The following is a 22,757-nucleotide window of genomic DNA, read 5'->3' on the forward strand; positions in this document are numbered from 1 at the left end:
GGAGAGCCCAGAGAGAGGGGGGGGGGGAATGGAGGAGAGCCCAGAGAGAGGGGGGGGGGATGGAGGAGAGCCCAGAGAGAGGGGGGGGGGATGGAGGAGAGCCCAGAGAGAGGGGGGGGGGGAATGGAGGAGAGCCCAGAGGGGGGGGGGGGATGGAGGAGAGCCCAGAGGGGGGGGGGGGGGATGGAGGGAGAGCCCCTGTTAGATGGTCCTTTTTATATGGTTTGTCAGACTGCACAAAATCGCACAACAACCACACCCCCACCTATGGGCTTTCTCTTACATCTTGGTGCAGAAGTGGCTTTTTATCTCCTGACTCGTCCTTGATGCTCGGCTAATAATAATATATGTCTTCTAGGTAGTTCACCCGAAAACGGACGAGCAGAGATGTCGGCTACAGGAATCCTGCAAAGATATTCTAATCTTTAAAAACCTTGACCAGGTAAGTGGTTTTTCAGATTCCTAGGAGGAAGATGTCAGTACAGTTGGGTTTGCATAGCTCGGGGTTTCTGTGACATCTTCACTTATTTGGGAGGTTTTTTCAGGAGGATTTTTGTTGCGAATGTGTAAATCTGCAGTTTGTGTGTGCGCTCGGCTGAAACCGATTCTGTTCGAAGTGCTGGCAATTCGAAAAGTTCTTTAGGTGTGAAAATTGTCTAAAGTGTTTTCTAAAAACACATCAGGCTGTTACATCTTCTATTTAAAACACGAATTGTCTTTAGGTGGCGGCTTCTTATGGGTTCTAAATGTGGAAGGTTTTTTACCTTAAAGTGTTATTAAAGGTTGTTTAAAAATGCCATGCTTACCTGCTCTGTGCAATGGTTATGCACAGAGCACCCCCTTTCCTCTTTTTGGGTCCCCCACTGGCACTCCTGGCTCCTCTTCCTTGACTAGGGTCCCCAGTAGCAAGCCATGTTCTATGGGGGCACAGGTGCGTGCTCACTCCCCAGCCCTGCTCCGTAGGAGACACAGAGCCACAGTTCGCCCCCCTCCTCCTTCTCTCTCTTCTTTGGCGGTGATTGACAGTAGTGGGAGGCAATGGCTCCCGCTGCTTTGTCTCAGGCATTGAGAGAGGGGGAGACCCAGGACAGCCAAGGCTCCCATGCATATCACTGGACCGAAAGATAGCTTTCGGGGGGCTGTGGAGGGAGCAGTTCACTCTCCTCAATGGAAATTGAGTTCGAAGCAGCAGGATTCGATCACAACCAATGAGGACAGAGCGGAGTCTGAATAAGTGCCCCCACAGCCGGTGGCTTTTTATATGGGGGCACTCAGAACGGGGGAGGAGCCAGGAATGCCAGCAGGGGACCCCAGAAGAGAATGTTCATGGCTGCCCTGTGCAAAACCATCGCACAGAGCAGATCGGTATAATATTTAAAAAAAAAAAAGTAGAATCACTGTAATATACTACACAGTAAATTCATGAATATATTATAAATTGAGATGGGTGGGGTAGGAGGGGCGAGAGGAGCGCAATCTGGAACTTCAGGGTGGGGGTTAAGGGAAAGGGGACGTTAGAAGGAAGGGGCAGGGCAAGAGGTAGGGAGAGGAAGATGGGGAAGGGAGGGGTTGGGTGTTCTTCAGGAGGGGGATGCAGAGCAGTGGATAAAAAATCTCCAGGAAAGAGGGCTTCACCGCCTTCCGAGAAAATATTGATTCAGTAAATTCTTGTTCAGTATGTGTTGTCTGGTTTGGCAGTAGAGAATGAAGATGAAGTCCTCCGTTTGCCTGATATTTTGTACCCTACGTGACCACAGGGAGAAGAGGGGGGGGGGGTCTCCTTTTCAGGGTGGTACAGGATTTGGCATAATTCAGGAGTTGGCAGACGATGGATTTCCTAATGTATACTTCCCAGCATGCAAAGTCCTCTTGGTGATATTGTCATTGATTGTTTGCAGCAGGATCGCTGAATCTCACTCTTATCCTGGCTCCTGTGGGGAGAGTTTCCCTGTAAAGCCAGTAAAAAAATGTCCCATGAGCCATTCTCACTAATGGGAATCGAGGATGTGGGTTGAAATTTTCATTCTGTAGCTTCAGAAGTGGAGAACTAGTATGCCAAAGGCCTGCAAAGCTGTTTTTGCTGTAGATGGAGGATTTTTAGATGAATGTGAAGAGTGAGAGTTACAGGACATGCTATGGTGTCACTTTCTGGACTAGAATTTGATTTTTGGCCTTGGCAGTAATGTTTACATCCAGATATGGGAAGGGATGGGTACTTATGCTGGCCATACATGGGTCGAACTCCGAACGATTTTTCGTCTGAAAATCGAAAACGTCATTCGCTCGGTAATCTGATTACCGCCAGGGGCGGACTGACCATTTGGAAGCTTGGGCACTGCTTGAGGGCCCGGGTCAGTAGGGGGCCCCATGAGATGCCCCTGGTTCCTTTTTCATAGGCTTTTTTGTGTTTGGGCAAGGACACGGGGGCCCCATGATCCCCTGGTGCCCGGGGGCCCCATGATCCCCTGGTGCCCGGGGGCCCCATGGTGCCCTGGTGCCCGGGGGCCCCATGGTGCCCGGGGGCCCCATGGTGCCCTGGTGCCCGGGGGCCCCATGGTGCCCTGGTGCCCGGGGGCCCCATGGAGCCCGGGGGCCCCATGGTGCCCTGGTGCCCGGGGGCCCCTTGAGTTGTCAGTCCGCCCCTGGATGGTGCCATCAGTGATTTCGAAAATCGGCTGTCCAAGTCATAAAATTCACCCCATATAACAGGCGAAACTTCTGTTCCTTCCAGGTCACGGCTCATGGGCATATTCTTTTTGTAAAAACGATTGTATGATTTGACCATCATTGAGTCGAAAATCAGTCGTTTTTCACGAAGTTTCCAGCATGCCCGATCACCGAAAAGGGGAGGAACCACGGAAATTGGCTGGTGTCATTGACCCACTAACAGAGCGAAAATCAGCCGATTTTATTTTTAGGTCTGATTTTCGGATGAAAAATTGGTTGAATTTCGACCCATGTATGGCCAACATAACACATTCATGTTTGTCATTGAGGCCTTAGTACAAGAGTAACAGCTTGCACTGTCTGTAGACGGTTTGTAGATCATATCCTTGTTCTGCGAACAGTAAACTGACTGCCTTAATTAACCTCTTCATGCAGGCCGAATGCAAACGTGCGGCCTCCCGGCGTCTGGGCCTAAACGCCGATTGGCCGCACATTTGCGTACTATAAAAAAAGAACACGTGCTGAGAGCGCGCGCCCTGCAAGCTTCCACATGTCCGGTACTCACAGAAAGGTCCCAATCTCCTCTTTCGATTGGGACCTTTCCCATTCATGTCAGACACCGCGTGTCACGGCGGTCACATGACCCTAAACCCCACCCTGCCTCCCGGCTTCTGAAACCCTTAAAGGGCCGGTCAGCATCGGCGTGAAGGGGTTAATATAAATTGGTATCAGGACACTATACTGTTCAGATCTGAATAAAATATGGATCTGAATGCAGCAAATTGTATGCCGTGTACATGAGTCTTCACATGCATTAACCCGGGGTAACTGGAATTCACCTTTTCCCAGTTGGATTTTAGTGAACTGGAATTTAGCTGCTTTGGGTTACTGCAGTTTCCATACTTCTCTGTTAAAACTTGCTTGATTGCTTTTTTGTCGGCAAAATCTTTTTCTATAATTTATGAAGATGTTTCAGCAATATGGAATAAATTGACACTAAAGTATGTTGCTCAAAGGTGTTGGAATAAACAGGTGGGAAACGTTAACTGCAAGAATAATTTAGCACAAAGGCTGAAGTATGCTGAAAGCGGCATTGAACCCAAAAGCAAACTTTTATTATATTGTGGTTTACCAATTCTTAAATGTGATGGCTGCATGGGTTTTTTTTTTTTTTTTTTATTTTCACCTGGTGATCCTGCCAGTAAGTCAGTTTTTCATGTGACAAGTTGTCCTGCAGATAGAGGGATGAGACAAACCATTTAACAGTGATCAGCATTTTTATTTGATGTAAAACCTTTTATCCCAAAGAAAAAAAATGGCAGTAACTGCCTATAACATAGTAACTGGGGTTTGGTATCTGTTAGTGTATCTAAATCCGTGAGTACATCTAATACTCCCCTCGCTCCACACTGACTGTGCTGCTGTGCAAAGGTGTCTCTGTTGCTCCTTCATTCACAGTGGGGGGCGCTCTTATACAGGAGGTGTGTTATTAGTGCGAAAGAGCAGGGCCCTCGATCCCCTCATGTTTTGCATTGTATTGGTATTGTTCTGTCACATGTTCTGTCCCCCTTTGTAATGTACAGCGCTGAGCGAACTATTGGCGCTTTATAAATACTGTATAATTGGCCAGATCACCAGGTGAAGACAGTTGGGGGGGAGGGGGAAAACTAATGCTGCCACCACATCTAATGATTTGGTAAGCTGCCATATATTACGTTTTTGGTTTTAAATTCAATAACACTTTAGGTTTTTTGCAGTGTGGCTGATCATGTGATTTATTTTATGTTTTTTTTCTTTTTCTTTCTTGGAACATGAATCTTGTAAATTACAAAAACCAAATTATCCTGGATTTCAGCTTTGAGGAATAGGATTTGTATGAAGGCACCTGGCATCTTTTATGAACAATGTTTCTGCTCTTTTCCTTTTAGGAACAGCTCTCTCAGGTTCTTGATGCCATGTTTGAACGGAGAGTACAACCTCAGGAACACGTCATTGACCAGGGAGATGATGGCGATAACTTCTACGTTATTGAACGGTAAATATAATTTGCGGTATTCTTGCTGCTGTGACTTTCTTTAGAATGTGTGCGACTTATGTTTTTAGTTAAAAAAAAAAAAAAAAAATCTCACTTTTACCACATTCAAATTAACCATTTATTGCTTATAAACAGTTAATTTGAATGTGATAAAAGTGAGATTTTTTTATTTCAGGTAAGGTGCAAAATAGAAGCAGTGCAAAATAGGACAGTTACGTTTTTTTTTTTTCCTCCTCTTGAACTGATTCACTTAGATCATATCTTGATATGTAAATTTCCCTGCTTCTGGTCAGACGTGGCACTGCAAAAAAAACAAGAAGCCCCTTTTGAGCGTTTCTTATATGTGTAGTTGTTCACATGGAGCAAATGTTTGCCAAACTGTCACTCGTCTGCATGGGATCACAGACTTAAAGATCCCAAACATGCATGAAGCCTGGAAATCCATTGCTGATTGTGATTCAGCCAGAAGGATGGTTATTTATTAGAGTGGTCACGTTTCATTGATACTCGTTTGTTTATTTCAGGTACTTATATAGCACCATCAATTTACACAGCACTTTATATATATATCGTACATTCACATCAGTCCCTAACCCTCAAGGGGCGTACAATCTAAGGTCCCTAACCCTCAAGGGGCGTACAATCTAAGGTCCCTAACCCTCAAGGGGCGTACAATCTAAGGTCCCTAACCCTCAAGGGGCGTACAATCTAAGGTCCCTAACCCTCAAGGGGCGTACGATCTAAGGTCCCTAACCCTCAAGGGGCGTACGATCTAAGGTCCCTAACCCTCAAGGGGCGTACGATCTAAGGTCCCTAACCCTCAAGGGGCGTACGATCTAAGGTCCCTAACCCTCAAGGGGCGTACGATCTAAGGTCCCTAACCCTCAAGGGGCGTACGATCTAAGGTCCCTAACCCTCAAGGGGCATACAATCTACGGTCCCTAACTCACATTCATACATACACATACTAGGGACAATTTAGACAGGAGCCAATTCACCTACCAGCATGTCTTTAACGTGTGGGAGGAAATCGGAGTACCCGGAGGAAACCCACGCAGGCACAGGGAGAACATGCAAACCAGGCAGGTGGTGCTGTGGTTGGGATTCGAACCAACAACCCTAGTGCTGTCAGGCGGAAGTGCTATCCATTTAGCCACTGTCCTGCCCACTTGTTCAAGTTCTGTAATGGTAGTATGTGAACTTCAGTTCTTATGCCATTTGGGTATAAATAAAATCCACTTCAACCATTTGCCCTTATGAGGATTCCCCCCCCCCCCTTCCTGACCAGGCCATTTTTTGCATTACGGTGCTGTTATTTTAGCTGACAATTGCGCGGTCATGCAACAGTGCACCCAAATGAAATTTATACCCTTTTTTTTCCCCCTCACAAATTGAGCTTTCTTTCTATGGTATTTTTTTTTTCTTTTTTACACTGATTGCTTTTACACTCATAAAGGATGTAAAAGCAATCATTTCTCCTTCTCTCTAGCTGCATTCTTGCAGCCATTGAGAACTACTGTGTGAGCTGTGATTGGTCACAGCTTGTCACATGGTACAAGGCTGTTGTGAATAGCCTTGTACCATGTGACCTTTCACACATAGTAAGCAATGTCAGAAGTGACATCTTGCTTACTACTCTGCATGTGATCACTGATTGGCCAATCAGTGATCACATGATCGGGACCTCGCAGAGGTCCCGTCTGATGATTGGTGTTCCACTGTGTCCGGAGGACACAGCGGGCACCGGACCGCGGTGCTGCGTGCTCCCAGGGAGCCCGCACAAGCAGGGTGTGGGGAGGCTGTTTATAAATGGCAACCCAACCCTGCACTGCCACCGCCCAGCCATTTATATACAATGGTCGCATGGGAGGTGGTTAAGCTGCTGTAGCTCTTTTGAGCTCGCCTTTATTTCCTGTCGGAGTGACTTCAATCATCATGGTCAGTCCCCTATCTTCCTGATCCATAAAGTCATTGGCACAGCTGCTGGCTTTCTCTGCCATCAGTCTTTTGTTTCCAAGCATTATATGAAAGAACATATCTAGCATCCCTTTAGATTTGCATTTTCAAACAAGTCTGTTAAGCAACTAAGTTTAAAAAAAAAAAAAAAAAAAAAAATGAAAAGTACAGTTGCTTTGCTAGACAGCAGATTTGGTAGATGGCCATGTCAAGTCGCTGTTTTCAACTACAGCACCCATGGTGTCAGGGCTCCAGGGTATGACCAGAGGTATGTGAACTGACGCAGGGAAACGCAGGCTTCAGATAAGTTATAAACAATATAATTTATTAAAGACTAACAATACAAACATAAACGCAGTGCAATACTAAAACATAACACAGTGCAAAGAACCAAACCACCCACAGATAACAGTACATACAATGCAAGCGTCGTCAGGCAGGCCGGGTCAATAACAATCGGGCAGGTAGGTACAGGGGGTCAGGCAGAGAATGGTCGGGGTCACAAGCCAGGGATAAAACGGGAGAAGTCAGCAGAGGTCCGGATCAGGCAGGGTCAGCAACAAATCAGTCAGACAGGAACAGGAATGCAGGTAACAAGATACAGGGGCCCAGGAAAAACACACACCAAGGCAGAGACTGCAGGTCTGGCCATCCCTTAAATACACCTGCATGATCAACTTCAGGTGTTTGGCTGGCTGCAGGGTTGAGTCTCTGATTGCTGGGAGCACCCGCTGGCCAGCCCTGGTACTGCAGCCCACAAGGCAGGTGAGTCCCACCATTACTGGCAAGTCCATTCCTGACACATGGTCTACGTAGCATCATCAAATATGTTCTGGTTCCCATTGATCCCCCATATTTAGTCAAGTTGATGGATACCAGGAAAATGTCCTATTACATACATCTTTATCAATTGTGAAAATTATTTTTAATGAAATATGAGGGTCCAGTGTTTGGGGGACCCTGTGACCTATGTGCCCCTAAAGAGAACAGTTTATTCTGGCTTGAATTTATCTATACTTGGCCAGCAGAAAGCTGAGCTTGGATCTCTGCAAAGATCTGCATGTTTTCATCCAGAGTTCCTCAATGCGGAAGTAGCATTGACGTTTGTTGCACTGAGCTGCTTGTTGGAGGTTCAGTCACTGCAGCAAACCTTCGTGCAGATTGTGCCTGATTATATTGTATTGTGGTGAATCGAGTAGGAAAACTAGTAATTTAAGGCATTGTGGAGCTGGAGATTAATGATCATCTGCTCTGTGGAAACCCACCTCTTTACTGCGGGGATGTGCAGGAAGCTCTCAGCCACCCCCTTTTATTGAAGCTTAGATATTTCTTCAGTTTCATGTACTGTGTCTGTTAATACATAATGAGCAAATATTTGGAATAGCTGGTTTCCTTTTTCTTTTTTTTTTTTCTAATTTTCCTGTGATGAGTGCTGCTAAATACTCCCATATCCTATCTCGTTTTTTTCTGGTTAGAGTTCATGGACATAAATGCTACTTTCAGATCCAAACATATATTTTTTTTAATATATAAAACGGTGCAGCGCTAAAACAATTACAGAAAATATCAATACTGGATATCCAATACAGGTAAAATGATAAAAAAGTTCATATATAAAATAAGATAAAGGTGACTCTTGTGCTCTGGTAACTCTGCACCCGGTATTAGTGCAGTAGTACTGAAAGTAATGCACACTCACCATACGCGCATATAAAATGCGCCTTATGTTAATAATCCAGATGTCATCAGATAGGAAGGGGTCAGGAACTAGGTCTTCCCTCTAAGGCAGTGGTTCTCAACCTGTGGGTCGCGACCCTTTCACAGGGGTCCCCTAAGACCATCAGAAAACACATATTTCTGATGTGTAGAGAGCAGCTGCTGTGTAGAGAGCAGCTGCTGTGTAGAGAGCAGCTGCTGTGTAGAGAGCAGCTGCTGTGTAGAGAGCAGCTGCTGTGTAGAGAGCAGCTGCTGTGTAGAGAGCAGCTGCTGTGTAGAGAGCAGCTGCTGTGTAGAGAGCAGCTGCTGTGTAGAGAGCAGCTGCTGTGTAGAGAGCAGCAGTATTGGAGGTAAAACGACACTTCATGAATTATAATTTCTGGGTAAATAATTTTATGGCTGGGGGTCACCACAACATGAGGAACTGTATTAAAGGGTCACGGCATTAGGAAGGTTGAGAACCACTGCTCTAAGGGGTGGTGGGTCGTCAGACAGGAACCTTTAGGGTTTACAGGTAATCCTCGTCTTCTAGGGTTTCTCCTTTAAAGAACCTGATATTGCTCCCTGGGTATGCAGATATCCACTACAGGTATGTAGATCCGTCCTGGAGCTGGGAGTCTGAAAGTTTAGAGAGCTCCCCCAGGGGGTAGGAAGAAGGATACACCTATAGTGTAGTAATTGTGAACAATTTTATTGCGATCAGATGCATCAAAGGATAAAATTGTAAAAGCAGCAGACGGCAATCTATCAGGACTAACCATCTGATTTTTAAAGATGGCCGCCAGAGCTCCATTTTGCTCTGGCGGCGTGACGTGGCTCCTCCCTCTTTATTTTCCTCCTTTATAGATCTTAATGTAACATTACAAGTTTTTTGTTTCCCATGAAAATAATAAACATGTCATATTTCCTTGCTCTGCGTAATGGTTTTTGCACAGAGCAGCCCAATCCTCCTTTTGGCGTTCCTCACCCCTCCTTTTGGGTGGGTGCCCACATAGGAAGCTGCTTCCTATAGGTGCACTCATGCAGGCTCGCTCCTGAGCCGCCTTGTCTGTGTCGGTTTACACACAGGGCTGCTCGGCCCCGCTTCCTCATCTCAGAACTTGATTGACAGCAGCTGGAGCCAATGGTGCTATATGTGCAGTGAGGTGGGACAAAGCCAGGAAAAGTGCTGCTCCCATGCACATCGCACCGCCTTGGTGGTCACGGCAGTGAGTTTACTTGTCTTTGACAAATGTGACTTACCTGATCATTGGCTCCTGCGCACTTCTTTTCTCTGGGTCCGGATGTTGCTTGTATTGTGGGAGGAAATAACTGCTCACAGTAGTCCTCTTTCAATGCCAAGGGCTGGAATGCAGTGCTTGTTCCAGCACCTTGATGCCCAATTGGTGCCTATCAGCCTGTGGGTCACTTGCAGAGGGGTGGCGGGTCATATGTTAGGCACCAGGGATAATAGAGCAACTTCCAGAAATTTAACAAAGGCCACGCCTTGTTTCCCTTTTGGAAATAAGTATTTTGGCATATTTCATGCCTGTATGTGTACTGTTCGCATATTTATTCAAATGTGAGTATTTCATGTAAACTTTAGACGACTTTATCTGCTTGTACTTGCTGTGTATGTTCGTGTCCGTTCTTTTATCGCTTAGAGTAGAACGACCTTCTGAAGGTATATTGATCGTTGTGCATCCCTCCATTGCAAGCCCTTCAGACCTCTGCTGTAATAATACTGGGGGACGGTGGTAACTGGGTCCCAGATGCTGGCTAGCAGTTTTACTTGAGGCCTCTGAATGCCTGGCATGCCAGTGGGAATACAATGTTTAACCATTGAAGACCAAACCTTTTCAGACAGTTTTTGTTTACATGGTAAAATCAGTATTTTTTTTGCTAGAAAACTACTTGGACCCCCCCCCCCCAAGTATTTTTTTTTTTAAGCAGAGGCCCTAGAGAATAAAATGTGTTGCTATTTTTTGTAGCGCAGTATTTGTGCAGCGGTTTTTCAAATGCTATTTATTTAGAAAAAATACTCTCGATTTTTTAATACATAATACACAATTGTTAGGTAAAATGTATCTTACTCCTAATAAATTGATGCCAAACATGTTACGCTTCAAAATTGCGCACGTCTGTGCAATGGCAACAATCTACGTAAAGTTTATTATCCATAGCTGACACTTTAAAAGCCTTTACAGGTTGCCACTTTAGATTTGCACAGGAGGAATTCGAATTACTGCTCATGATCTGACGTTCATGGCGATACCTCACACGTGTGCTGCAATCACAGTTTACAGATCTAGTGGGACAGGGGAGCCCGAGAGAGACGCAGAAGGTGAGTATGTCCCCTCCTGCTGCTTGTAAAAGCAGTCAAGTGGCTAATTAGCCGCTAGGATTGCTTTTACAAGAAATCGGACTATCGGCTGAAGAAATATAATACTGGCCTGGTGCCTGCAGCTGTAAGCATCATCCCAGTATAACTTGTGGAAGTCCAGTGATGTGTGAGTACGTCATTGGTCTGTAAGCGGTTAAAACTGCTAAAAATAACAAGATTAAAGTAAATAGCTAATTAAGATTTAAAATAAATTGGCTTTTGCTGCAATATTTGGCAATCAAGAGCTTTCCTCTGCAGTACTTTTTTTCTGCCATTATAAGTCCTTAGTTTGAAGCTAGCAATTTTCAGCCTACTTCCTCTGAACCAGGTTTTCTTGGTGCTGCCCCTCAGCTTGTCTGGACAGTGAAAGGAGAAGCAGCACTGTTCCTCTGTGCTCTCCTCCTATCAGCGTGCTTCTTAGCACATGAAGTATTGTCTCCTTGTACTGCTTCTTCTACTTACGCTCCAGCCCTGCTGTATAGGCACACAAGAGGCTGATGCTAGGTCAGATTCTGGTGCTTACACTGCTTTAATAGAAAAAGAGTTTATTACTTGTATTAATTTGTGTCTATTTGATATGCCTGGAGTTCATCTTAGGCTTTCTATATTGGCTAATCGGTCAGTGCTTCTCTGGATGTGGCGGGGCCACTCTTGGGATTACGCTTAAAAATCTAACTCCATCTGTGACAACAAGACAGGAAATTAGGGAAGTGGTCATAAATGAGTCAGGAAGGCAAGGACGGCAATACATAAAATGTTCTGACCCTTCCTCATTCCACTTAAAACATTTGTGTCTCTCCCTTGGAGAGTCTTTCCATCATTCTCTTCCTAACTGGAAGTAGGGGAAATCCAAATAGAAACACAGACTACAATAGAAACGTTAAGGGCTCATTCACACCACAAGGTGTGTCTGAGCACATGTACTTTTTTGCACATTCCCGCGTGTCATATTTTAGGACAACCGATTAATTTCAATTAGCTGTCCTATGCAAGTGAAACATACGAAAAAGGTGCCGACACGATTGCCCCAGTGACGTAGCGGTATGTCGTGGAGGTTGTAGTGGTTATACCAGGATGATGCCTGCAGTAAAGAAAAAAGTTGATTTTAAAAAAAGTGTGAAAATAAGTTTTTTAAAGAGCCCCCATCCCCCTGTGCTTGCACAAAAGTGAATGCACGCTTCTGTCTTGCACACATACGTAAACAATGATCACACCACAAATGTGGGGTATCTCTGTGAACATAAAATCGAGAGCAATAATTCTAACACCAGGCTTCCTGTGTAAATCTAAAGTGGTAATCTGTAAAAGCTTTTAAAGCGTTGCCTATGGACAACCTATTGTACCATAGTTTGTCGCCGTTCCACAGGCGTGCAAAATTTTGAAGTGTGACATGTTTGGTATCTATTTACTTGGCATAATACTTTTTTTTACCAAAAGTGTGGTATTGGGTATTGTGTTTATGTGCACTAAAATTCATGAAAGGTGTATATTTTCCAAATAATTTGCTGGGAAAAACGCTGCACAAATGCCATGCAACATAAAAATTGCAGCACTCACCAAATTTATTCTTTGGGCCTCTGCTTTAAAAAAAAAAAGTGTGTGTATGTATATATACCTTGGTTTACAAACGCCTTTTTTGTAATTTTCAGTTTACTTTTTGTTTCTTCACTATAGCTCAAAGAATTAGCTGTCACTTTCCCTGGAGTTAAAGGAAGCTTTGTTTCTTTTAAGAAACTACAAGGAAACATTGTTTCTTTTAACTGGGGAAATAAACTAAAAGGAAACCCTCTTTTAGCTGGGGGGAAAGTGACAGCTGAATCTGAGCTATAGTGAAGAAGAAAAAAATGAGACGATAATCACATTTAAAAACCGGCGTGGGGTTCCCGCTCCCATTCATACCAAGCCCTTCTGGCATGGATTTTGAGGGGAACTCCCATGCCAGAAGGGCTTGGGAGCCCCCCCCCCCCCCCCCAAAATCCATACCAGACCCTTATCCAAGCATGCAGGTCAGGAAAGGGGATGAGCAAGGGCCCCCTCCTGAACCATACCAGGCCATATGCCCTCAACATGGGTGCTTTGGGGCAGGAGGGGCTCCAACCCCCCCAAATCACCTTGTCCCCACAAGGCGGGCAGGTGGCTTATCAGAATCTGGAAGGGGGCCACCAGATCCCGCCCCGCCCCCCCCCAATGTGAGTATGGGGTACATGGTCCCGATACTCATTTACAAAAAAAAACAGAGTGTAGTGTGAAAGATGGGATACGGTTGTTGACAACTGCTTTATTAAAAGAATGCCCCCTGCATTAGATCCAACGTCAATCGCGATTCCCGCCGCCGACCTGAAAAAAACAAAAAAAAAGGCTCTGCCTTCTACGATGGCTCTCGCTGTCTCTGCCTGCTCCGGTGGTTAGACAGTTCTTAAATAGGTGACATCACACTTGTGACCCCACCCCATGTGACATCAATGGCGTTACATGGGGCGGGGTCACTCGGATGTTGAGGGCATGTGACCTGATATATTTTGGGAAGGGCTGGGTGCTTGCTCGTCCCCTCCAAACACCTTCCCCCCTTAATTTTGGCGTTGGAGTTCCCCTCAAAATCCATACCAGAACCAAAGGGCTTGGTATGGATGGGTAAATGCTCGATTTCGCATGCGCACTCGCACCTGGTGCGAACAAGCCCAGACTGAGGCTCTGTCCCTATCAAAACAAAATCGAATATTTTGGCTCTAGCTGCACTTTTGAACCCATTGCTCTGCAGGTACGATCCCTGTGGGCAGCAATGCAGACGCTTCAGTAAGTATTCATGTATTCATATGTTTTAGCAAAGTGTTTTCAGTAATGTACTCTGAGGGTAAAGTGGTTACGATGTGTTGAAAGGTGGGCACTCCGTGTGCATGCTGAACGCCCATGTATAACAGGCTAAAGCAAGATTTACTTTCCTTGTAGACACAGAAACATTGATATGAGAATAATCTATCTTGTGTACAGAATATCTGTGGTATTGCTGGTCTATCAGCCTGAACAAGTCTGTATTGGTGGTCTCCAGTAGTGTGATGAGGTTTAAGAGGGGTTGTGCATTTTTAAAGTCTCCTGATTGTCATTTGATCTTTTACTGCTTGCTTGGCTCTGTGCTGATAATGAATGAACATGTTGTGCTGTGTGTTAGCATTCGGGGGCACGTATATATTTTAAAATGTCACCAGTAAACAGCCGCCTGTTAATTTTCTTTCAGAGGGCTCTATGACATTTTCGTAGCCAAAGACGGACAGTCTCGCTGCGTGGGCACGTATGATAACCACGGCAGTTTTGGAGAGCTCGCCTTGATGTACAACACTCCAAGGGCTGCGACCATCGTGGCCACGACAGAAGGAGCACTTTGGGGGTTGGTGAGTGGATTAAAATGGTCTCTAATTGTTTATAATGCATTTACAACACAGAAGGCTGTTATATTCAGTACAACCACACCAGCTTAGAGGTAAATTCGAGGCAGAAATATAAAAACACCCTTAATTTGTTTCACACCTGCCCCACCCCCAACCCTGTATTTGTTTGTTTTTTTTTTTAGTGTTCCTTTTTTTTTTTTGTTTAGTTTTTTTTTGTGTGTGTTTTTTGTTGTTTTGCTTTTTTTTTTTTTTTTTTTTTTGGTAGGTTTCTTTGTTTTTTTTGGGGCGGGGGGGGGGGTTTGTTTGTTTTTTTTTTTTTGGTGGGGTTTTTGTTTGTGTTTTTTTTTTTTTTTTTTTTGTTTTTTTGCTTTTTGTTTTTTTTAATCCCTTTTCCTTTTTTTGCTGGGTTATCCTCCTAATACCTACATATCCAGCTAATTCAGCATTGCCCTTCTGCCATCTTTACTACATCAGGGGGCATGTGAAAATGTTTGAATAGGAGGACTTGCTCCTGTGATGGTGAATAGTAACAGCTTGGGAGCCTCTTAGCAATGTCCTAGCAACAAGGCAGGATGGGATTGTGCCATCTCGGGGAGCTTTTCAGTCAGGCATCATAAAATATAATGGCCTACACCTATTACAAGGGAATAATTTATTTTTGGTTTGAATTTATCAACAGATGCCCCTTACTTGCATAGGCATTTTATTTTTTTAAAGAATGAACTTCGCCTTTTTACTCCCCCCCCCCCCCCCCCCCCCCCAAGCCTTGACATTTTCACTTAAAGGGACCCTTTCAGTCACCTGACAACATTCAGATAGTTTCCCTGCAATAGAAGTAGTAGTATACTGGCTTCTCCTGGGAGTCCATGCCTCCTGCTGTCACCCATTCTAGCGATGTATCCTCTGTCATGGAACCCCATCATGGGGGTAACAGGCATCCGACACTTCCAGTAGTGTTGAAGAGTAGCATGCGTATACTACCTCATCCGTTGCGGCTGACACCTTCATTTGGGGTTTGTAGGCTATTGAACGGGTCTGTTTAACCTGTTACTGCCCCTGTGCAACAGCAAAAGGGTGGACTTTAACCCCCCTGGCGGTATTCCCGAGTGTAGCTCGGGGTAAAGTTTCAGCACCACAAGCGGTAACCCCCCCGAGCTACACTCGGGAATACACTGCAGCGTTGCTCCGGGATCTCTTCTGCACTTACCTTGTCCTGCGCTCCCGCGATGTCCCCCCTGCAGTGTCCCCTGTAATGTCCTCTGGCTGATGCCGGTATCTGTCTTCCGGGTTCCGTTCCCTGCGACGTCGGAACATACAGGGGACGGAACTGGCGGGAAATTAAAAAGTGTTAAAAAGTGACATTCACTAAATACACTAAAATCACATAGTATAACATTCCTGTATCAAACCATTTCACATACATTTTGTCCCGAGTGCTTTGTCCGGCGCCCTGCCTGCATTTTTACTGTTCTTTCTGCCTGGAAAGTGAGAAACGTCCATGGCGTCCAAAAAGCGTCCCTTTAGGTCAGACGCGGTTTTAGACCGGCTATAGAACAGCGATAGTAAATCAGAACCACTTGCAGAATTGAGTGATAATGATTCGTGGGGGAAATTCCTCATCAGACACTGAAAACGATTCTGTGACTTTGCTCAGTGATGTGTCAACTTGGCGCTCTATTTCACATTTCAGTGTTTTTGATTTGATTATATTATTGAATTAAATTTATTATTATATTATTTTTTATGATTAAATTATAATTTATGATTTTCGTGTTTCAAATTTTATCATACCCGGGATGTTTACTAGACTCTTGTTCGGACAGATTTCAGTGAGTTATTCCTAAAAATTACAGGCCTACAATAAAAAACGACATATTTCCATGCAAAAAAATGTACCGCTTTGAGCACAGAAATACTGACAAAATCAGACCGCTAGGGAGGCTAATGCCCACATGCCATATACAGGCGTACCTCGGTTTACAAATTTAATATGTTCTCCGGGACGTAAACTTTAACGTGGTTTGCCATAGGAATGCAGTGGAAACCAATTAATCTGTTCCGAAGGTCAGAAAAAAGTGAAAAAAAATCTATCTGTTCAGAACTCTTTAAAGTACATTTTAAAGGCATAAATACTGTACAGGGACATGATTAAAAATTAATTTGTAAATGCATTGAGAACCAATTAATCCGTTCCGAAGGTCAGAAAAAAATAAAAAGTCTTATCTGTTCAAAACTCTTTATAAAGTGCACTTTAAAGGCATAAATACTGTACAGGGACATGAATAAAAAAAAAATCGTAAATGCATTGAAAACCAATTAAATCGAGGTCAGAAAAAGTAGGAAAAAAGTTTTTGTTCAAATCTGTTTATAAAGTGCACTTTTAAGGCACAGGGCCGGCGCTATGAACCTCCCAGGCGCAATGCATCCTGGGGAAACTTCGTATTGCGAAAAAATTTCATAAACCGAGGCATTATTTTCAATGGATTTTCATTCGTAAACCAAAAATTACATGAACCGAGGTGTTCGTAAACCGAGGTACGGCTGTGTATGAGCCAATGGGCAATTGAAGTTTCTGTGCTAAGAGCGTTTTATTGCACTCTCCCAGCACAGAGACTGTGCTCTCAAATATCAGCACCAACGTGACTGGCTTCCAATCATGTGACCACTGTGAAAGCCAATCAGTGGTTACGTGATCCCTGATCTTTTGGGCAGCACAGTGGCTAAATGATTATCACTTCCACCTGGCAGTACTAGGGTCATTGGTTCGAATTCCAACCATGGCACCACCTGCCTGGAGTTTGCATGTTCTCCCTGTGCCTTCGTGGGTTTCCTCCGGGTGCTTCGGTTTCCTCCCACACTTCAAAGACATGCTGGTAGGTAAATTGGCCCTAGTATGTGTATGTGTGAATGTGAGGGACCGTAGATTGTAAGCCCCTTGAGGGTTAGGGACCTTAGATTGTACGCCCCTTGAGGGTTAGGGACCTTAGATTGTACTCCCCTTGAGGGTTAGGGACCTTAGATTGTACACCCCTTGAGGGTTAGGGACCTTAGATTGTACGCCCCTTGAGGGTTAGGGACCTTAGATTGTACGCCCCTTGAGGGTTAGGGACCTTAGATTGTACACCCCTTGAGGGTTAAGGACCTTAGATTGTACGCCCCTTGAGGGTTAGGGACCTTAGATTGTACACCCCTTGAGGGTTAGGGACCTTAGATTGTACGCCCCTTGAGAGTTAGGGACCTTAGATTGTACGCCCCTTGAGGGTTAGGGACCTTAGATTGTACGCCCCTTGAGGGTTAGGGACCTTAGATTGTACCCCCCTTGAGGGTTAGGGACCTTAGATTGTACACCCCTTGAGGGTTAGGGACCTTAGATTGTACGCCCCTTGAGGGTTAGGGACCTTAGATTGTACGCCCCTTGAGGGTTAGGGACCTTAGATTGTACGCCCCTTGAGGGTTAGGGACCTTAGATTGTACGCCCCTTGAGGGTTAGGGACCTTAGATTGTACGCCCCTTGAGGGTTAGGGACCTTAGATTGTACACCCCTTGAGGGTTAGGGACCTTAGATTGTACGCCCCTTGAGGGTTAGGGACCTTAGATTGTACGCCCCTTGAGGGTTAGGGACCTTAGATTGTACACCCCTTGAGGGTTAGGGACCTTAGATTGTACGCCCCTTGAGGGTTAGGGACTGATGTGAATGTACAATATATATGTAAAGCGCTGCGTAAATTGACGGCGCTATACAAGTACCTAATAATAAATAAAACCTTTCCACCCCCCCCGGGTGTACAGCCTATTAAAAGGGCACTGGGGCTGGGTGGGATAGGGATGATAATTGCTGAAATATCTTTACACCAAGCTGCCACAAGCGTAGCTGAAAGTTGAAATAAGGCTTGCTGTGAAAGATAGGATAGAGTTACTTAGGTGGAGGGAAGATATGTTTGTGTATAGCAGAGTACGGGTAATGCCGGCTAGTAGCCCAAACAGCAAGCTGGAGGCAGGGCAATGGTGCTGTGTGCGCCGGATTCAAGATCCTGAAATGTCACAAACTTCCAGATGGATAAAGAACCACAGCTTTTACAAAGGTTGGTTTTCTGCTCCCTGCTTGTTCCAGCATTGAATGGGTTATGTGAATGTTATGTCCAATGAGAGTGGCCTGTGATGCTTTTATATACAGAGCGGCTTTCATGATGGTGCTGGTGATGGTTCAACTTCCTGTTTAATTATTGGGTCTGTCCTGGACAGAAGATGAATGTAAGGGATTAGCAAATAAACAATAGTTCACTTCCTGATGTGTTTCCTTCTATTCCACTACGGATTAGAACCAGTCCGCTGTTTACATTGGACTTCAGCTTGTTCCATAACATGAAATAAGGGCCTCCTCTGTCAGTCTCCTTGTGGTGGCTTTCTATGTAACTCCAGCATATTCATTTCAATACGTGTTTTGTAGGCTGCTTGGCTCAAATGAATTTATTTTAGTAGTGCACCGAAATGAAAATTCTGGGCTGAAACAGAAAATCCAGGATGCACTGGAAACTGAAATCGACATTTTTATTTATTTATTTTTTTTAATATATACAGTTGTGACCAAAATTATTCAACCCCCAATGCTGTAAAGGGGTTTAGGGACTATAGTGTACATTTGGAATTGTATTCAGAATCAAATCCTACAAGGACGTTGTAACTACCCAAATGCAACTAAAATGACATCAATTGTTTATGTAATACAGTAGTAAATGGTTCTTATGTGGTTTCTTCATTGCCACAATTATTCAACCCCTTAAAGACTACCACTCTGAAGAACAGAGGTTCATACAGGTGCTTTCCATCAGGTATTGAAAACACCTGTGGATGTCACCGAGCAGCAATCAAGCATAATAAGCACCAATTAGGCAGCTTTAAAATGACTGTGATACTCAGCTCCTTCTAGACATTTACTGGTGTGGTTACAAACATGGTGAAGGCAAGAGAATGGTCCAGGAAGACAAGAGAAGAGGTGATTTCTCTTCACAGGAAGGGCAATGGCTATAAGAAGATTGCAAAGATGTTAAACATACCAAGAGACACCTTAGGAAGCATCATTCGCAAATTCAAGGCAAAGGGCACTGTTGAAACGCTACCTGGTCGTGGCAGAAAGAAGATGCTGACTTCGACTGCTGTGCGCTACCTGAAGCGTAGAGTGGAGAGAAGTCCCCGTGTGACTGCTGAGGAACTGAGAAAAGATTTGTCAGATGTGGGTACAGAAGTTTCAGCCCAGACAATAAGACGCACACTGCGTAATGAAGGCCTCCGTGCCAGAACTCCCAGGCGTACCCCCTTGCTGTCTCCAAAGAATAAGAAGAGTCGACTGCAGTATGCCAAAAGCCATGTGGACAAACCACAAAAGTTGTGGGATAGTGTTCTGTGGACTGATGAAACAAAATTAGAACTGTTTGGGCCCATGGATCAACGCTATGTTTGGAGGAGGAAGAACAAGGCCTATGATGAAAAGAACACCTTGCCTACTGTGAAGCATGGTGGAGGGTCAATCATGCTTTGGGGCTGTTTTGCTTCTGCAGGTACAGGGAAGCTTCAGCGTGTGCAAGGTACCATGAATTCTCTTCAGTACCAGGAGATATTGGATGGAAACGTGATGCAGTCCGTCACACACCTGAGGCTTGGGAGACGTTGGACCTTTCAACAGGACAATGATCCCAAGCATACCTCCAAGTCCACTAGAGCATGGTTGCAGAGGAAAGGCTGGAACATTTTGGAGTGGCCATCGCAGTCACCAGACTTAAATCCGATTGAGAACCTCTGGTGGGACTTAAAGAAAGCAGTTGCAGTGCGCAAGCCTAAGAATGTGACTGAACTGGAGGCCTTTGCCCATGAAGAATGGGCGAAGATACCCGTAGATCGCTGCAAGACACTTGTGTCAAGCTATGCTTCACGTTTAAAAGCTGTTATAACTGTAAAAGGATGCTGTACTAAGTACTAAGATTGAATGTCACTTGGGGGTTGAATAAAACTGATAATGCTGTGAGCACAGAAAAGACATTTGTGGTTATTTCATTATAACTGTTATGTTATATTTGTCTGACCTACAAGTGCCTCTTTAATGTAAATGTAAGCAAGATGACTGAATGATCAAAAGCAATGTCAAACTGGCCAAAACACTCAATTTCAGTGGGGGTTGAATAATTTTGGTCACAACTGTATAATTGTATTTGACTTTTTTTATTTGATATCATGAATTTAAGAAATACAATCCAGTAACGTAAAATAACTTTTATTAAAAGTAACGCACAAAAATTGGACAGAAAGTGAAATCTGAAATCAAACTTAAAAGGAGCAATTTGTTTACATTGAAGTCAAAGGGGGGGGGGGGGGATTTTTTTCAGTGAAGTCAATGGGAAGTGGGGTTGGGTGTTGATTTTTGCACCTATGCAATCCGATTCTGCACATCGCACCGTGTTTTGCAGACCAATGTCAGGGTGTTGTTAACATACACACCCACATCGGTTCAAATGAACGGGGTGCGATTGTGATGCGGAATTCGCACTGAAAACGCTGCAAATGCCACACCGCATCAGTGTAAACCCGGGCTAATGGTGTACTTCTCCTCCAGTTTCCTCTATTCCACCTGCCCCTCTCCCTCTGACAGGGGACGGGGTTCTTGTGAATTAGTTTCCTGTGAATGAATGAATTACAACTACTGTCAGCCACCGTGGATAGTGGCTTGTAGTTCTGAATACTATACAAAACAAAGGATTAAAGCGAGCGCTAATAGATGCTAAAGCAGCTGAAACACTTAGAATTTTTGAAGGCATATGGTATACCTTTTAATATAAAAAGGTAGTGCAGCACTTAAATGATGGATGAAAGGCTAATAACATGAAAAACGCACACACTAGATAGGTACGTTGTCTGAAAGATTAAAACTACAAAGATACCCATATAAACCTATTGAAACCAACTGGGATGTTGATAACAAATGTATGACCATACAAAACGCACCCCATCAAGGTATAAGATAATAGCGTATCAAATAAATGCGTTCGTATCATGAACAACACACTATATTCCTAGATACACAGTAGTCATATATGAAATGAAAGTAGTCCAAATCTGTATGAAAATGACGATGCAAAACGCATGAGCCTGGAATGCATCCAAGTTGTGAGATGACATGAGCTAGAAATCATAGAGTAATAGGGTCCCAGTGTGCAGACAGTTCATGGGTGCATATGCCAATATTGTGTAAAAAAAAAAAAATGCATACTCACCAGATGCGCTATGGAAAAGCACGTTGTATATAATGTAGTAAATCAATCATGGGTCCCTTCACATGGGTGATCCAAAAAACAGCCTGGGAGTTGGTGACCTTCCTTAGATGACAGGGTAACAGGACAAGCCCATACGAAAATGATTCGACCTCTTCCAGGTATTAGAAAATACGCCAGGAACCGCTAAGGAATTAAAATGCAGCTGGTGTCATGGGGTGGCCACCGGATCTCCGTGACCCGGTGGCAAAGACGTCAACGGCTTGCAGGGGCTCCTCCTTGACGCGTTTCGTACTAAGAGCACATTATCAAAAGGGGTATGCCTATTTTCACATTTGTTATCAACATCCCAGTTGGTTTCAATAGGTTTATATGGGTATCTTTGTAGTTTTATTCTTTCAGACACAACGCACCTATCTAGTGTGTGCGTTTTTCATGTTATTAGCCTTTCATCCATCATTGTAGCGCTGTACTACCTTTTTATTGTAGTTCTGAATGATCAGCGCCCTGGCAGTTGAACATTTTTGTAATTCATTGACGAGCCCTGCAGCTTTCAACAGACAGCCCGCGTATGAAGGTATGGGCAGAAAGGTCCACTGATCATGGGTGCAAAGCTTTCCAGTCTGCTGTAGCAGGAAAAAAATGATCTTTTCCAGCAAATATATCTGCGTATTACTTTCTATAAAGGTGAACTTACCCTTTAAGTGGAAGTCATTGGTAACTTGTGATTAAACAGCACCACCTGCTTGTTATCCTGGCATTTGTTGTATGTGATTCCTATTAATGGAAGACTGTTCACACTTGTGTGATGCAGGAATCCAAGGCAAATTGTGCATCCTTAGTTTTATTTTGTTTGTTTTTTGTTTTGCGGGCATGCTCAAATGCCAAAATACTGTGCGTTTTGGGGCAGCAAAATAAAAGAAGCACAATTTTGAAGCTTAATACTGATAAGAGGCCTGAATGGGCTGCCCTACTGCAATGCAATGGCACATTCCACAGATCAGAACCCAGTGGTTATAAAACCTAAACTTTTTTTATATGTAATGCATTCCTTGGTAGTAGTATCCCTCCCTTTTTTTTTTTTTTCTTTCTGAAGTAAATGCAGACCATTGTTTTCAATATGCACAGGTGCTTAGACACATAAACATTCCCTGTATATAGTGAGTAAGGGAAAATAAAAAATGTATCCTGCATTGATGGTCAGTATTTGTATTCTTTTATACACAAAAAATAAAGCTAGAGCATTTCTTGCGCATTTATATGCACAAGTGCTATACAGCGCATTATTTGCTTATTTTTTTTCTGCCAAGAATGTCTGATGGTCATACATCAGTACTTTGTGCAATTACCCGTATTCTAATCAATACAGTGTGGTGTAG

At 44.1% G+C, this 22,757-nt stretch overlaps 1 protein-coding gene across 1 annotated transcript in view; it reads left to right on the top strand.

The window, feature by feature from the left end:
• Window positions 1-22,757, top strand: part of PRKAR2A (protein kinase cAMP-dependent type II regulatory subunit alpha) — a 115,130-nt gene that overhangs the window by 78,700 nt on the left and 13,673 nt on the right. Inside the window, exons 4-6 of the mRNA XM_089684067.1 lie at window positions 359-442; window positions 4,596-4,702; window positions 13,969-14,122. Coding sequence (XP_089540193.1) covers window positions 359-442; window positions 4,596-4,702; window positions 13,969-14,122 — 345 coding nt within the window. The remainder of the gene's footprint in view (window positions 1-358; window positions 443-4,595; window positions 4,703-13,968; window positions 14,123-22,757) is intronic.

The sequence above is a fragment of the Staurois parvus genome, unplaced genomic scaffold (genome assembly GCF_062004578.1).
Source record: "Staurois parvus isolate SC_StPar_1 unplaced genomic scaffold, SC_StPar_1.0 ptg000335l, whole genome shotgun sequence".
In the NCBI taxonomy this organism is placed as follows: Eukaryota; Metazoa; Chordata; class Amphibia; order Anura; family Ranidae; genus Staurois; species Staurois parvus.